This window comes from Pseudophryne corroboree, chromosome 4 (assembly GCF_028390025.1).
Source record: "Pseudophryne corroboree isolate aPseCor3 chromosome 4, aPseCor3.hap2, whole genome shotgun sequence".
Lineage (NCBI taxonomy): Eukaryota > Metazoa > Chordata > Amphibia > Anura > Myobatrachidae > Pseudophryne > Pseudophryne corroboree.
In genome coordinates, this window is record NC_086447.1 from 537,031,949 (window position 1) to 537,047,459 (window position 15,511).

Sequence of the window (15,511 nt, forward strand, 5' to 3'; positions counted from 1 at the left end):
CTTGTGCGATTGCTTTGGACGAGATATCAGGCCCGATTTCCCTTGAAGCTCACCTTGAGACAAATCTCATCGAAAGTGCATTTTTACTGGATTCGATGCACATACAATCCTGAGATTTATCTCATGCCCCTTACGACCGGAAATCGGGTGAGGGGAAGAGGAGTGGCCAGGAAGTCGTCTCCTGTCTTCACATATCGCACATCGCGATGTGATAAATCGAAAGTGGTAAACAGCATGCGATCACGCCCCGATTCGATAAATATTAAGTGCAGCACATAATATCTTGAGACGCCACATTCGACCGGTGTGCCCGCGCATCACGTCGAAAGGTACCTTAAATGTGCAAACAATCCCCTGATTTCTCTGACAGATGTGGTCGAAATCGCAGGCTAGTACCGATAATCTCACAAGTGTATGGGCACCATGACATTGATATTTGGACATAGAGTTACGGGATAGGTACATGTGTTTTTCATGTTTTATGACTAAAGCCACCAGAGCCCTCCATTCCAATAACTTGGGAGAGGCCTCGCGCAAACCAGGAGCGTGCAATAACAACCTTGGCGAGACATGAACAGACTTTTAGTGTATTATTTATAATCCAGAAATAATGAATCACAAATTATATAGGACAGGTTAGGTAGCCTACAGTTACTCAGGAATGACACTGAAATTGTAACTTGCTCTATAGAAGTAATAAGTTCCACTTGTTTAGTATTGTTTAGATTACCTATAGTAGTTTCATCATCTTGCTATCATTAGCTCCAACTCCTCAAACACACATTGTACAGGTTTTACTTAGAGGATTTGCCAATGAAGTAACAGTTGGGGTTGTAATTGTTCCAGTTACATTCTGCATATGATGAAGAGGCTCTTTAAAACATGACCTACTGAGGACATGCGTGGCTGGGAAAACCATGCATTTGGAGGTTACTTGCGTATATGTGAAATATATTTGCTAACTTGCGTTGTCTGTTATTTCCACAAAGGTGGATGGTAGTGGAGACGGGGAACCTGGGATCTTATTGAGTGCTCAGACCATCACATCGGACTCTGTACTAACCACTACAACAACACACATCACCAAGGTAAAGTATCATCAAATAGAAGGTGGGTGTGTGTGTATATGTGTGTATATATATATATATATATATATATATATATATATATATATATATCAGCAGAAAGTTCAGTTTTCTTATAAAATCATTGTCAACTCTTAAGGTGCTCATACTCATGGTCAGTCAGACATCCACTTTGTTTTATAGTCGGTGGGTTGCAGATTGCATACATAGTCTGTTATCAATAGCACTTTCTATGCAAACTGACATCTATACATCTGAATAAGATCTATGAGGTATTCGTTGAGGCTGGTGAAAATGTGGTCAGACAATGACTGTGAAATTACCATATAGGGGTCTATTCAATGCATGTCGGATTCTGTTCGATGAAAAGTATCTGACAATGCAGTATTCAATTTGCGGCCAAATCCGACAGGTTTTGGCCGTTCTCGACAATGTCAATCCAACTTTTTTTTAAAGTCTGATTGACATAGTCAAAAATGGGACTAAAAGCTGTCTGATTTGGCTGCAAATCTGACAAAATACGTGGATCCGTGGCTAATCCGCCAATTCACGTGTTTTCCGACAAGTCGGAACTGCTGTGCTGTCAGAAAAACGGAAGCCCCATTGAAAAGGTTGAATCACAATTCGACCTAAAAAAAATTGGAAACTGCTGTCTTTCCGACAAGACGACCGTTCCGACTATAATTGAATACACCCCATATGCTGTTATCATGCAGTGTATGTCTCCTGTGATCTGGCTGTATTACATGATCAGTCTAACTACTATTATTGCATTTTGCAGTGGTATAAAAAGCATTTCATGATATGGTATGTATCTTTTGTTGCGAGAGGGGAAGTTACAAAGTCTGTTTTTACTTTAGACTGGAAAAGGTGGAATATCTGAAACAAGAATTGAAAAGCGTATTGTCATCAGTGGCGATGCTGACATTGACCATGACGAGGTAAGCTAATCATCCTTACACTCCATCAGCACATACTTTTCCCCCCACTACTTGTCAGTAGATTTTGTAACAGCTTGGAACTTTGTACAGGTTGAGTATCCCATATCCAAATATTCCGAAATACGGAATTTTTTGAGTGAGACTGAGATAGTGAAACCTTTGTTTTCTAATGGCTCAATGTACATGAACTTTGTTTAATACACAGTTATTAAAAATATTGGCTAAAATGACCTTCAGGCTGTGTGTATAAGGTGTATATGAAACATAAATGCATTCTGTGCTTAGACTTAGGTCCCATCACCATGATATCTCATTATGGTATGCAATTATTCCAAAGTACGGAAAATCCGATATCCAAAATATTTCTGGTCCCAAGCATTTTGGATAAGGGATACTCAACCTGTATATGTATTTTTATGTTTTCAATACTGTATTGTAAAAAATGAATGTATAATCTATTCTAGACTGATTTATATTACTGTTACAGGTTACAGCGCCAATTAGGTATTATTTTTGTAAAATGTAACATTCCCTTCAGAATATTCCTGCATACCATATAACATTTACACCTACACCCTTGGTACAAATGCTTTTAAGATTCAGGTGACAAGTGTCCCGCAGCTGCACATACATAAAGACCTGCAAAATAGGACTAAATAAATATATAAGTTACTTTATCAATATTCATAACAAATTTTAAAATAACGTCCCTAATTAAACGTTTTGGTATCCTTTGGTATGTTCTTTACAAATCCGGAGCCAACAACTACTTATACCCCTTTCACATCTCCAATGCCGGATCCCACCCGGGAATTGGAAACGGGTCATTCCCGGATGGGATCCGGCATTGGAGACTCTCCTACCTCTTTCTGATGGCTTCCAGACGCGGCAATATGCCAGGTCGGTTGCCATAGCGGCGGGGGGCGGAGTTGACAGTGGAGGTGGCGCTGGGAGATGAGCTCATCTCAGCGTCGCCTCTCCCTATCTTCTAAACGGGTCCCGGTATTTAACCCGGGAATAACGCTGCTTATAACACCGGTTGAATTACCGGGTTAGGCGACCCGGGAAATCCGACTTTGCGCTTTCACACCGCACACTGACCCCTGTCGACCCGTCAATATGCCGGGTCGATACCGGGTTATTTGTGTAGTGTGAAAGGGGTACTAGGCATGTTATTGTACACAAGTGTAATGTGGCGTTATCTTGCAAACAAAGAAAATGGTCTCAATATATTTTATAAAAGGATATCGTTATCTATCTTTAAAACTTTGCACATCAGTTGTGCCAAAAACACCTATAAGGATTGTTTAGTTACATATAAGTGTTTTTGCAATGTGACTTGTGCTGTGAATAACATAAAAAAAATCTATTGTTTACACAGCTGTACAAAATGAGACACATTGGGGGTCATTCAGACCTGATCGCATGCTAGGATTTTTCGCTGCGATTAGGTCAGAACTGCGCATGTGTATGCACCGCAATGCGCAGGCGCGTTGTACGGCTACAAAGCGAATCATTGCTGGGCGATGGACTGTATGAAGAATCCATTCGCACAGCCGATCGCAAGGAAGAATGCATTTCTGGGTGTCAACTGACCGTTTTCTGGGAGTGGTAGGAAAAACGCAGGCATGTCCAAGCGTTTGCAGGGCGGGTGTCGGACGTCAATTCCGGGCCAGAACAGGCTGAAGTGATCGCAGCGGCTGAGTAAGTTCTGGGCAACTCAGAAACTGCACAATACTTTTTTGTAGTGCTCGGCTGCACATCCGATCGCACACTTGCAAAGCTAAAATACACTCGCCTATAGGCGGCGACTATCTGATCGCAGCGCTGCAAAAAAAAAGCTAGCGATCAGGTCTGAATGACCCCCATTGAACAGCCGATATATCGCGGGCCTGTCGGCCAAAGTGTACGAGCGATATGTCTGTGAACGCCATCATTCACAGACATATTGCGTTGCCCTGCAGCACAGCCGATGGCCAATATATCTAACGATATATTGGCACGTCATGACCGCCCGTACACTTGCTGCAGACGCCGGCGGTGATTGGTAACACAACTAGGTAGGCACATGTGAATGTCTGCCCAGTTTGTGACGTCCGTCCTGACGGATCAGGCAGTGTGTATGCACAACACACTGCCTGGTTCGTCTGTAGATTTATCTGCAAATCAGTTGATCTGCAGATATTTCTATAGGTATGTACCCAGTATTACTGCTAATAACTGATAGGGAAGTCGCATGCTTTGTAAATCATTTTGGAGAATATTGTGGTTTCTCTTTTGCAGATTTCTTTTTGATTTTCTCTTATGCTTATTAATGTATTTTGGAAATCATACTGGAGATTATAATTATGTATAGGAAGTACATAAGCATTATATATAAATCAGGAAATTTGTAATATCCTTCCAATCCAAAATACAGGGTATTTTAAAGAGCAAAAAAAAATATTTGGGATTTTAAGAGTCCTTAAAGCTTGACTGAAACTCAGGAGTAGGGTGGCCAATCCCGGGTTCGGGATCCCAGAATTTAGGCCCCCAGAATTTAGGCCAAAAATCGTCCGGGATTTAATCCCGGGATTGGAAGCTACAATCCTGGGGATTTCGGGATCAGGCTGTCCTTTGGGGGGGGTTTTAATGCCGGGCAGCGTGGAGAGTCCTCAGGAGGCTCAGACGCTGCCTGGCTCCCAGCTCTTCACATCACGCTGCGCAGCAAGCCACCCGCTGTACGGACCTCACCGGCTCCCCCTGCGCAGCGTGACGTGAAATCAGAGGTCACGCTGCGCAGCCCACCACCCGCCACACATGTCACCGAACCGAAGGAAGTTACCCGCCCTCCCAGGTACTATGGTGGTTAGTTATGTGGGAAGTGCGGGGCAGGGGGCGTTGACACATGAAACAAACCAATCCCGGTTGTCCTCCCTACTCAGGAGTTTTTTAGCTGAAAGTAATAAGTACCGGTTTGTCTTGTCTGATGCTCTTTCCCTTTGATAGAAGGGTCTCTTGCTTTAGGAACATACTGCACTGAAAGGAAAAGGAGGAACACTCGAAGGAGGAGATACCTAACTGCTTATGTGCACTTATTCCGTATATAAACCGCTTCTAAAGAAATACCATAAATAATATGCCGCTGTCTATAATGGCAAAACATGCCTATTTAACAGAAACATATCCACTATGCATTTGCGGTGTAAACATACCAAATACAATATTCATGGCTTACATCACACCTTTTCTGTAACGTTATAAAGTTATTACACCTGAATGATCTAGTATTGTTAAGGTATTCATTGGACTATTCATAAAGCAAGCTATTAGCCCCATTTTCAGAATAATGTTCACTGATTTTAAACTCTTTTGTTTTTAAATCATTTATTCTGTTTATCGTTTGACAAGATTTAAAGTATTATGTCATAATAAATCTATATGATTATTTTAACAGGCTTTAGCACAAGCAATAAAGGAAGCCAAAGAGCAACACCCTGACATGTCCATTACTCGTGTGGTCGTCCACAAAGAGACAGAGGTCACTGAAGAAGGTGAAGAGGATTAATCAGAATGTAAGTCAGCTGTTAGTGACTTATCAGAACATGTACTAAGGATTGCAACATATTTACATCATATATGCAGCAAAAATACCAATGATTTAGTATGAACTGGAACAGGGGTAGTCAACCTGTGGTACTACACATTCCTGCATGCTCTGCAACAGTTTTCATGTTAGTGCATAGGTTCTCAAACTCGGTCCTCAGGACCCCACACAGTGCATGTTTTGCAGGTCTCCTCAAAGAATCACAAGTGAAATAATTGACTCCACCTGTGGACCTTTTAAAATGTGTCTGTGAGTAATTAATACACCTGTGCACCTGCTGGGTTACCTGCAAAACATGCACTGTGTGGGGTCCTGAGGAACGAGTTTTAGAACCTGTGTGTTAGTGCATGCTAAATCTGATAGGGCACTCTGGGATGTGTAGTTCCAAAGCAGCTGGAATGCCAGTTCAGGAGTATACTGGACTTTCTGGAGGCAATAAGGTATTTTCTCTATCGTCCTAGTGGATGCTGGGGTTCCTGAAAGGACCATGGGGAATAGCGGCTCCGCAGGAGACAGGGCACAAAAAGTAAAGCTTTTTCCGATCAGGTGGTGTGCACTGGCTCCTCCCCCTATGACCCTCCTCCAGACTCCAGTTAGATTTTTGTGCCCGGCCGAGAAGGGTGCAATCTAGGTGGCTCTCCTAAAGAGCTGCTTAGAGAAAGTTTAGCTAGGTTTTTTATTTTACAGTGATTCCTGCTGGCAACAGGATCACTGCAGCGAGGGACTGAGGGGAGAAGGAGTCAACTCACCTGCGTGCAGGATGGATTGGTTTCTTGGCTACTGGACATCAAGCTCCAGAGGGACGATCACAGGTACAGCCTGGATGGTCACCGGAGCCACGCCGCCGGCCCCCTTGCAGATGCTGAAATCAGAAGAGGTCCAGAATCGGCGGCTGAAGACTCCTGCAGTCTTCTAAAGGTAGCGCACAGCACTGCAGCTGTGCGCCATTTTCCTCTCAGCACACTTCACACGGCAGTCACTGAGGGTGCAGGGTGCAGGGCGCTGGGAGGGGGGCGCCCTGGGAGGCAAATGAGTACCTATAAAGGCTAAAAATACCTCACATATAGCCCTAGAGGCTATATGGAGATATTTAACCCCTGCCTAATTTTTCTAAATAGCGGGAGACGAGCCCGCCGGAAAAGGGGCGGGGCCTATCTCCTCAGCACACGGCGCCATTTCCTCTCACAGCTCCGCTGGTCAGGACGGCTCCCAAGTCTCTCCCCTGCACTGCACTACAGAAACAGGGTAAAACAGAGAGGGGGGGGCACATTTATGGCGATATTTTGATATAACAAAGCAGCTATAAGGGAGCACTTATTATAAGGCTATCCCTGATATATATATAGCGCTTTTGGTGTGTGCTGGCAAACTCTCCCTCTGTCTCCCCAAAGGGCTAGTGGGTCCTGTCTTCGTTAGGAGCATTCCCTGTGTGTCTGCTGTGTGTCGGTACGTGTGTGTCGACATGTATGAGGACGATATTGGTGTGGAGGCGGAGCAATTGCCAAATATGAGGATGTCACCCCCTAGGGAGTCGACACCAGAATGGATGCCTTTATTTATGGAACTACGGGATAGTGTCAACACGCTAAAGCAGTCGTTTGACGACATGAGACGGCCGGACAATCAATTAGTGCCTGTCCAGGCGACTCAAACACCGTCAGGGGCTGTGAAACGCCCTTTGCCTCAGTCGGTCGACACAGACCCAGACACAGGCGATGACTCCAGTGGTGACGGTGACGAATCAACCGTATTTTCCAGTAGGGCCACACGTTATATGATTTTGGCAATGAAGGAGGCGTTACATTTAGCTGATACTACAGGTACCACTAAACAGGGTATTATGTGGGGTATGAAAAAACTACCTATAGTTTTTCCTGAATCAGAAGAACTAAATGACGTGTGTAATGAAGCGTGGGTTGCCCCTGATAAAAAGCTGATAATTTCAAAGAAATTATTGGCATTATACCCTTTCCCGCCAGAGGTTAGGGAGCGCTGGGAAACACCTCCTAGGGTGGACAAGGCGCTAACACGCTTATCTAAACAAGTGGCGTTACCCTCTCCTGAGACGGCCGCACTTAAAGATCCATCAGATAGGAGGATGGAAAATATCCAAAAAAGTATATACACACATGCAGGTGTTATACTACGACCAGCTGTAGCGACTGCCTGGATGGGCAGTGCGGGGGTAGTTTGGTCAGAATCCCTGATTGAAAATATTGATACCCTGGACAGGGACAATATTTTACTGTCGTTAGAACAAATAAAGGATGCATTTCTTTATATGCGTGATGCACAGAGGGATATATGCACACTGGCATCACGGGTAAGTGCTATGTCCATTTCGGCCAGAAGAGCTTTATGGACGCGACAGTGGACAGGCGATGCGGATTCAAAACGGCATATGGAAGTTTTGCCGTATAAAGGGGAGGAGTTATTTGGAGTCGGTCTATCAGATTTGGTGGCCACGGCTACAGCCGGGAAATCCACCTTTCTACCTCAAGTCACTCCCCAACAGAAAAAGGCACCGACTTTTCAACCGCAGCCCTTTCGTTCCTTTAAAAATAAGAGAGCAAAGGGCTATTCATATCTGCCACGAGGCAAAGGTCGAGGGAAGAGACAGCAACACGCAGCTCCTTCCCAGGATCAGAAGCCCTCCCCGGCTTCTACAAAAGCCTCAGCATGACGCTGGGGCTTCTCAAGCGGACTCGGGGACCGTGGGGGGTCGTCTCAAAAATTACAGCGCGCAGTGGGCTCACTCGCAAGTAGATCCCTGGATCCTGCAGATAATATCTCAGGGATACAGGTTGGAATTAGAGACAGATCCACCTCGCCGTTTCCTGAAGTCTGCTTTACCAACGTCCCCCTCCGAAAGGGAGACGGTGTTGGAAGCCATTCACAAGCTGTACTCTCAGCAGGTGATAGTCAAGGTACCTCTTCTGCAACAAGGGAAGGGGTATTATTCCACTCTTTTTGTGGTACCGAAGCCGGATGGCTCGGTAAGGCCTATTCTAAATCTGAAGTCCTTGAACCTGTACATAAAGAAGTTCAAGTTCAAAATGGAGTCACTCAGAGCAGTGATAGCGAACCTGGAAGAGGGGGACTTTATGGTATCCTTGGACATCAAGGATGCGTATCTCCACGTTCCAATTTACCCCTCACACCAGGGGTACCTCAGGTTCGTTGTACAAAACTGTCACTATCAGTTTCAGACGCTGCCGTTCGGATTGTCCACGGCACCTCGGATCTTTACAAAGGTAATGGCCGAGATGATGATTCTTCTTCGAAGAAAAGGCGTATTAATTATCCCATACTTGGACGATCTCCTAATAAGGGCGAGGTCCAGAGAACAGCTAGAGATGGGATTAGCACTGTCTCAGGAAGTGCTAAAACAGCACGGGTGGATTCTGAATATTCCAAAATCCCAGTTAATGCCGACAACTCGTCTGCTGTTCCTAGGGATGATTCTGGACACGGTTCAGAAAAAGGTTTTTCTCCCGGAGGAAAAAGCCAAGGAGTTATCCGAGCTTGTCAGGAACCTCCTAAAACCAGGAAAGGTGTCTGTACATCAATGCACAAGAGTCCTGGGAAAAATGGTGGCTTCTTACGAAGCAATTCCATTCGGCAGATTCCACGCAAGAATTTTCCAAAGGGATCTGTTGGACAAATGGTCAGGGTCGCATCTTCAGATGCACCTGCGGATAACCCTGTCTCCAAGGACAAGGGTGTCTCTTCTGTGGTGGTTGCAGAGTGCTCATCTATTGGAGGGCCGCAGATTCGGCATACAGGATTGGATCCTGGTGACCACGGACGCCAGCCTGAGAGGCTGGGGAGCAGTCACACAAGGAAGAAACTTCCAGGGAGTATGGACGAGCCTGGAAACGTCTCTTCACATAAACATTCTGGAACTAAGAGCAATATACAATGCTCTAAGCCAGGCAGAACCTCTGCTTCAGGGAAAACCGGTGTTGATCCAGTCGGACAACATCACGGCAGTCGCCCATGTGAACAGACAGGGCGGCACAAGAAGCAGGAGTGCAATGGCAGAAGCTGCAAGGATTCTTCGCTGGGCAGAGAATCATGTGATAGCACTGTCAGCAGTGTTCATCCCGGGAGTGGACAACTGGGAAGCAGACTTCCTCAGCAGACACGATCTTCACCCGGGAGAGTGGGGACTTCATCCAGAAGTCTTCCACATGCTGGTAACCCGTTGGGAAAGACCAATGGTGGACATGATGGCGTCTCGCCTCAACAAAAAACTGGACAGGTATTGCGCCAGGTCAAGAGATCCGCAGGCAATAGCTGTGGACGCGCTGGTAACGCCTTGGGTGTACCAGTCGGTGTATGTGTTTCCTCCTCTGCCTCTCATACCAAAAGTATTGAGAATTATACGGCAAAGAGGCGTAAGAACGATACTAGTGGTTCCGGATTGGCCAAGAAGGACTTGGTACCCGGAACTTCAAGAGATGATCACGGAAGATCCGTGGCCTCTACCTCTAAGGAGGGACTTGCTTCAGCAGGGTCCCTGTCTGTTTCAAGACTTACCGCGGCTGCGTTTGACGGCATGGCGGTTGAACGCCGGATCCTAAAGGAAAAAGGCATGCCGGAAGAAGTCATTCCTACTTTGATTAAAGCAAGGAAGGAAGTAACCGTGCAACATTATCACCGAATTTGGCGAAAATATGTTGCGTGGTGCGAAGATCGGAGTGCTCCGACGGAGGAATTTCAACTGGGTCGATTCCTACATTTCCTGCAATCAGGATTGTCAATGGGTCTCAAATTGGGATCTATTAAGGTTCAAATTTCGGCCCTGTCGATTTTCTTTCAAAAAGAATTGGCTTCAGTCCCTGAAGTCCAGACCTTTGTTAAGGGAGTGCTGCATATACAGCCTCCTGTGGTGCCTCCAGTGGCACCGTGGGATCTCAATGTGGTTTTGGATTTCCTAAAATCTCATTGGTTTGAACCACTAAAAAAGGTGGATTTGAAATATCTCACATGGAAAGTGACCATGCTTCTAGCCCTGGCTTCTGCCAGGAGAGTGTCAGAATTGGCAGCTTTATCTTACAAAAGCCCATATCTGATTTTCCATTCGGACAGGGCAGAACTGCGGACTCGTCCGCATTTTCTCCCTAAGGTGGTGTCAGCATTTCATCTGAACCAGCCTATTGTAGTGCCTGCGGCTACAAGTGACTTGGAGGACTCCAAGTTACTGGACGTTGTCAGAGCATTAAAAATATATATTGCAAGGACAGCTGGAGTCAGAAAATCTGACTCGTTGTTTATATTGTATGCACCCAACAAGATGGGTGCTCCGGCGTCTAAGCAGACGATTGCTCGTTGGATCTGTAGCACAATCCAACTTGCACATTCTGTGGCAGGCCTGCCACAGCCTAAATCTGTAAAGGCCCACTCCACAAGGAAGGTGGGCTCATCTTGGGCGGCTGCCCGAGGGGTCTCGGCATTACAACTTTGCCGAGCAGCTACGTGGTCAGGGGAGAACACGTTTGTAAAATTTTACAAATTTGATACTCTGGCTAAGGAGGACCTGGAGTTCTCTCATTCGGTGCTGCAGAGTCATCCGCACTCTCCCGCCCGTTTGGGAGCTTTGGTATAATCCCCATGGTCCTTTCAGGAACCCCAGCATCCACTAGGACGATAGAGAAAATAAGATTTTACTTACCGATAAATCTATTTCTCGGAGTCCGTAGTGGATGCTGGGCGCCCATCCCAAGTGCGGATTATCTGCATAAATTGTACATAGTTATTGTTAACTAATTCGGGTTATTGTTGAAGGAAGCCATCTTTCAGAGGCTCCGCTGTTATCATACTGTTAACTGGGTTTAGATCACAAGTTGTACGGTGTGATTGGTGTGGCTGGTATGAGTCTTACCCGGGATTCAAAATCCTCCCTTATTGTGTACGCTCGTCCGGGCACAGTACCTAACTGGAGTCTGGAGGAGGGTCATAGGGGGAGGAGCCAGTGCACACCACCTGATCGGAAAAAGCTTTACTTTTTGTGCCCTGTCTCCTGCGGAGCCGCTATTCCCCATGGTCCTTTCAGGAACCCCAGCATCCACTACGGACTCCGAGAAATAGATTTATCGGTAAGTAAAATCTTATTTTACATAGCGATTATAATTATTTTTGTGTGTATATGTATATATATATATATATATATATATATATATATATATATATATATATATATATATATATATATATAATTTTTTATTTTTTTTTATTTTTTTTATATATAATATATATAATAAGAATTTACTTACCGATAATTCTATTTCTCATAGTCCGTAGTGGATGCTGGGACTCCGTAAGGACCATGGGGAATAGCGGCTCCGCAGGAGACTGGGCACAAAAGTAAAAGCTTGAACTAGCTGGTGTGCACTGGCTCCTCCCCCTATGACCCTCCTCCAAGCCTTAGTTAGGATACTGTGCCCGGACGAGCGTACATAATAAGGAAGGATATTGAATCCCGGGTAAGACTCATACCAGCCACACCAATCACACCGTACAACCTGTGATCTGAACCCAGTTAACAGTATGATAAACGAAGGAGCCTCTGAAAAGATGGCTCACAACAATAATAACCCGAATTTTGTAACAATAACTATATACAAGTATTGCAGACAATCCGCACTTGGGATGGGCGCCCAGCATCCACTACGGACTATGAGAAATAGAATTATCGGTAAGTAAATTCTTATTTTCTCTAACGTCCTAAGTGGATGCTGGGACTCCGTAAGGACCATGGGGATTATACCAAAGCTCCCAAACGGGCGGGAGAGTGCGGATGACTCTGCAGCACCGAATGAGAGAACTCCAGGTCCTCCTCAGCCAGGGTATCAAATTTGTAGAATTTAGCAAACGTGTTTGCCCCTGACCAAGTAGCTGCTCGGCAAAGTTGTAAAGCCGAGACCCCTCAGGCAGCCGCCCAAGATGAGCCCACCTTCCTTGTGGAATGGGCTTTTACAGATTTTGGCTGTGGCAGGCCTGCCACAGAATGTGCAAGCTGAATTGTACTACAAATCCAACGAGCAATCGTCTGCTTAGAAGCAGGAGCACCCAGCTTGTTGGGTGCATACAGGATAAACAGCGAGTCAGATTTCCTGACTCCAGCCGTCCTGGAAATATATATTTTCAGGGCCCTGACTACGTCCAGTAACTTGGAGTCCTCCAAGTCCCTAGTAGCCGCAGGCACCACAATAGGCTGGTTCACTTGAAACGCTGAAACCACCTTTGGGAGAAATTGAGGACGAGTCCTCAATTCTGCCCTATCCGTGTGAAAAATCAGGTAAGGGCTTTTATAAGATAAAGCCGCCAATTCTGAGACACGCCTGGCTGAAGCCAGGGCTAACAGCATTACCACTTTCCATGTGAGATATTTTAATTCCACAGTGGTGAGTGGTTCAAACCAATGTGATTTTAGGAACCCCAAAACCACATTGAGATCCCAAGGTGCCACCGGGGGCACAAAAGGAGGCTGTATATGCAGTACCCCTTTGACAAACGTCTGGACTTCAGGCACTGAAGCCAGTTCTTTTTGGAAGAAAATCGACAGGGCCGAAATTTGAACCTTAATGGACCCTAATTTTAGGCCCATAGACAGTCCTGTTTGCAGGAAATGTAGGAAGCGACCCAGTTGAAATTCCTCTGTAGGGGCCTCTTTGGCCTCACACCACGCAACATATTTTCGCCAAATGCGGTGATAATGTTTCGCGGTTACATCCTTCCTGGCCTTTATCAGGGTAGGGATGACTTCTTCTGGAATGCCTTTTTCCTTCAGGATCCGGCGTTCAACCGCCATGCCGTCAAACGCAGCCGCGGTAAGTCTTGGAACAGACAAGGTCCCTGCTGGAGCAGGTCCTTTCTTAGAGGTAGAGGCCACGGGTCCTCCGTGAGCATCTCTTGAAGTTCCGGGTACCAAGTCCTTCTTGGCCAATCCGGAACCACGAGTATAGTTCTTACTCCTCTCCTTTTTATGATTCTCAGTACTTTTGGTATGAGAGACAGAGGAGGGAACACATACACTGACTGGTACACCCATGGTGTTACCAGAGCGTCCACCGCTATTGCCTGAGGGTCCCTTGACCTGGCGCAATATCTGTCTAGTTTTTTGTTGAGACGGGACGCCATCATGTCCACCTTTGGTTTTTCCCAACGGTTTACCATCTCTTGGAAGACTTCTGGATGAAGTCCCCACTCCCCCTGGTGAAGGTCGTGTCTGCTGAGGAAGTCCGCTTCCCAGTTGTCCACTCCCGGAATGAACACTGCTAACAGTGCTATCACATGATTCTCCGCCCAGCGAAGAATCCTTGCAGCTTCTGCCATCGCCCTCCTGCTTCTCGTGCCGCCCTGTCTGTTTACGTGGGCGACTGACGTGATGTTGTCCGATTGGATCAATACCGCCTGACCCTGAAGCAGGGGTTTTGCTTGACTTAGGGCATTGTAAATGGCCCTTAGTTCCAGAATGTTTATATGAAGAGATGTTTCCATGCTTGACCACAAGCCCTGGAAATTTTGTCCCTGTGTGACTGCTCCCCAGCCTCTCAGGCTGGCATCTGTGGTCACCAGGATCCAATCCTGAATGCCGAATCTGCGGCCCTCTAGTAGATGAGCACTCTGCAGCCACCACAGAAGAGACACCCTTGTCCTTGGCGACAGGGTTATCCGCTGATGCATCTGAAGATGCGATCCGGACCATTTGTCCAGAAGATCCCACTGAAACGTTCTTGCATGGAATCTTCCGAATGGAATCGCTTCGTAAGAAGCCACCATTTTTCCCAGGACCCTCGTGCACTGATGCACTGACACCTGGCCTGGTTTTAGGAGATTCCTGACTAGCTCGGATAACTCCCTGGCCTTTCCTCTGGGAGAAACACCTTTTTCTGGACTGTGTCCAGAATCATTCCTAGGAACAGGAGACGTGTCGTTGGAATCAGCTGTGATTTTGGAATATTTAGAATCCACCCGTGCTGACGTAACACTAACTGAGATAGTGCTACTCCGACTTCTAACTGTTCCCTGGACCTTGCCCTTATCAGGAGATCGTCCAAGTAAGGGATAATTAAAACGCCTTTTCTTCGAAGAAGAATCATCATTTCGGCCATTACCTTGGTAAAGACCCGAGGTGCCGTGGACAACCCAAACGGCAGCATCTGAAACTGATAATGACAGTTTTGTACTACAAACCTGAGGAGGTACCCTTGGTGAGAAGGGTAGATTGGGACGTGGAGATAAGCATCTTTGATGTCCAGAGACACCATATAGTCCCCTTCTTCCAGGTTTGCTATCACTGCTCTGAGTGACTCCATCTTGAATTTGAACCTCTTTATGTAAGTGTTCAAGGATTTTAGATTTAAAATTGGTCTCACCGAGCCGTCCGGCTTCGGTACCACAAACAGCGTGGAATAATACCCCTTTCCCTGTTGTAGGAGAGGTACCTTGATTATCACCTGCTGGGAATACAGCTTGTGACTGGCTTCCAAAACTGCCTCCCTGTCGGAGGGAGACTTTGGTAGAACAGACTTCAGGAACCGGCGAGGGGGAGACGTCTCGAATTCCAGTTTGTACCCCTGTGATACTACCTGCAGAATCCAGGGGTCCACTTGCGAGTGACCCCACTGTGCGTTGAAATTTTTGAGACGGGCCCCCACCGTGTCCGAGTCTGCTTGTAAAGCCCCAGCGTCATGCTGAAGACTTGGCAGAAGCAGAGGAGGGCTTCTGCTCCTGGGAAGAGGCTGCCTGGTGCAGTCTTTTTCCTCTTCCTCTGCCCCGGGGCAGAAATGAGTGGCCTTTTGCCCGCCTGTACTTATGGGAACGAAAGGACTGAGTTTGAAAAGACGGTGTCTTTTTCTGCTGAGAGGTGACCTGGGGTAAAAAGGTGGACT

At 46.2% G+C, this 15,511-nt stretch overlaps 1 protein-coding gene across 14 annotated transcripts in view; it reads left to right on the forward strand.

Moving 5' to 3' along the window:
* EPB41L2 (erythrocyte membrane protein band 4.1 like 2) overlaps positions 1-15,511 on the forward strand; it is a 640,934-nt gene that overhangs the window by 596,065 nt on the left and 29,358 nt on the right. For all 14 annotated transcript variants that reach the window (XM_063917319.1, XM_063917312.1, XM_063917311.1 and 11 more), the window contains 3 exons: positions 990-1,088; positions 1,946-2,026; positions 5,463-5,580. In XM_063917319.1, the coding sequence (XP_063773389.1) occupies positions 990-1,088; positions 1,946-2,026; positions 5,463-5,573 (291 nt within the window). In that variant the 3' untranslated portion in view covers positions 5,574-5,580. The remainder of the gene's footprint in view (positions 1-989; positions 1,089-1,945; positions 2,027-5,462; positions 5,581-15,511) is intronic.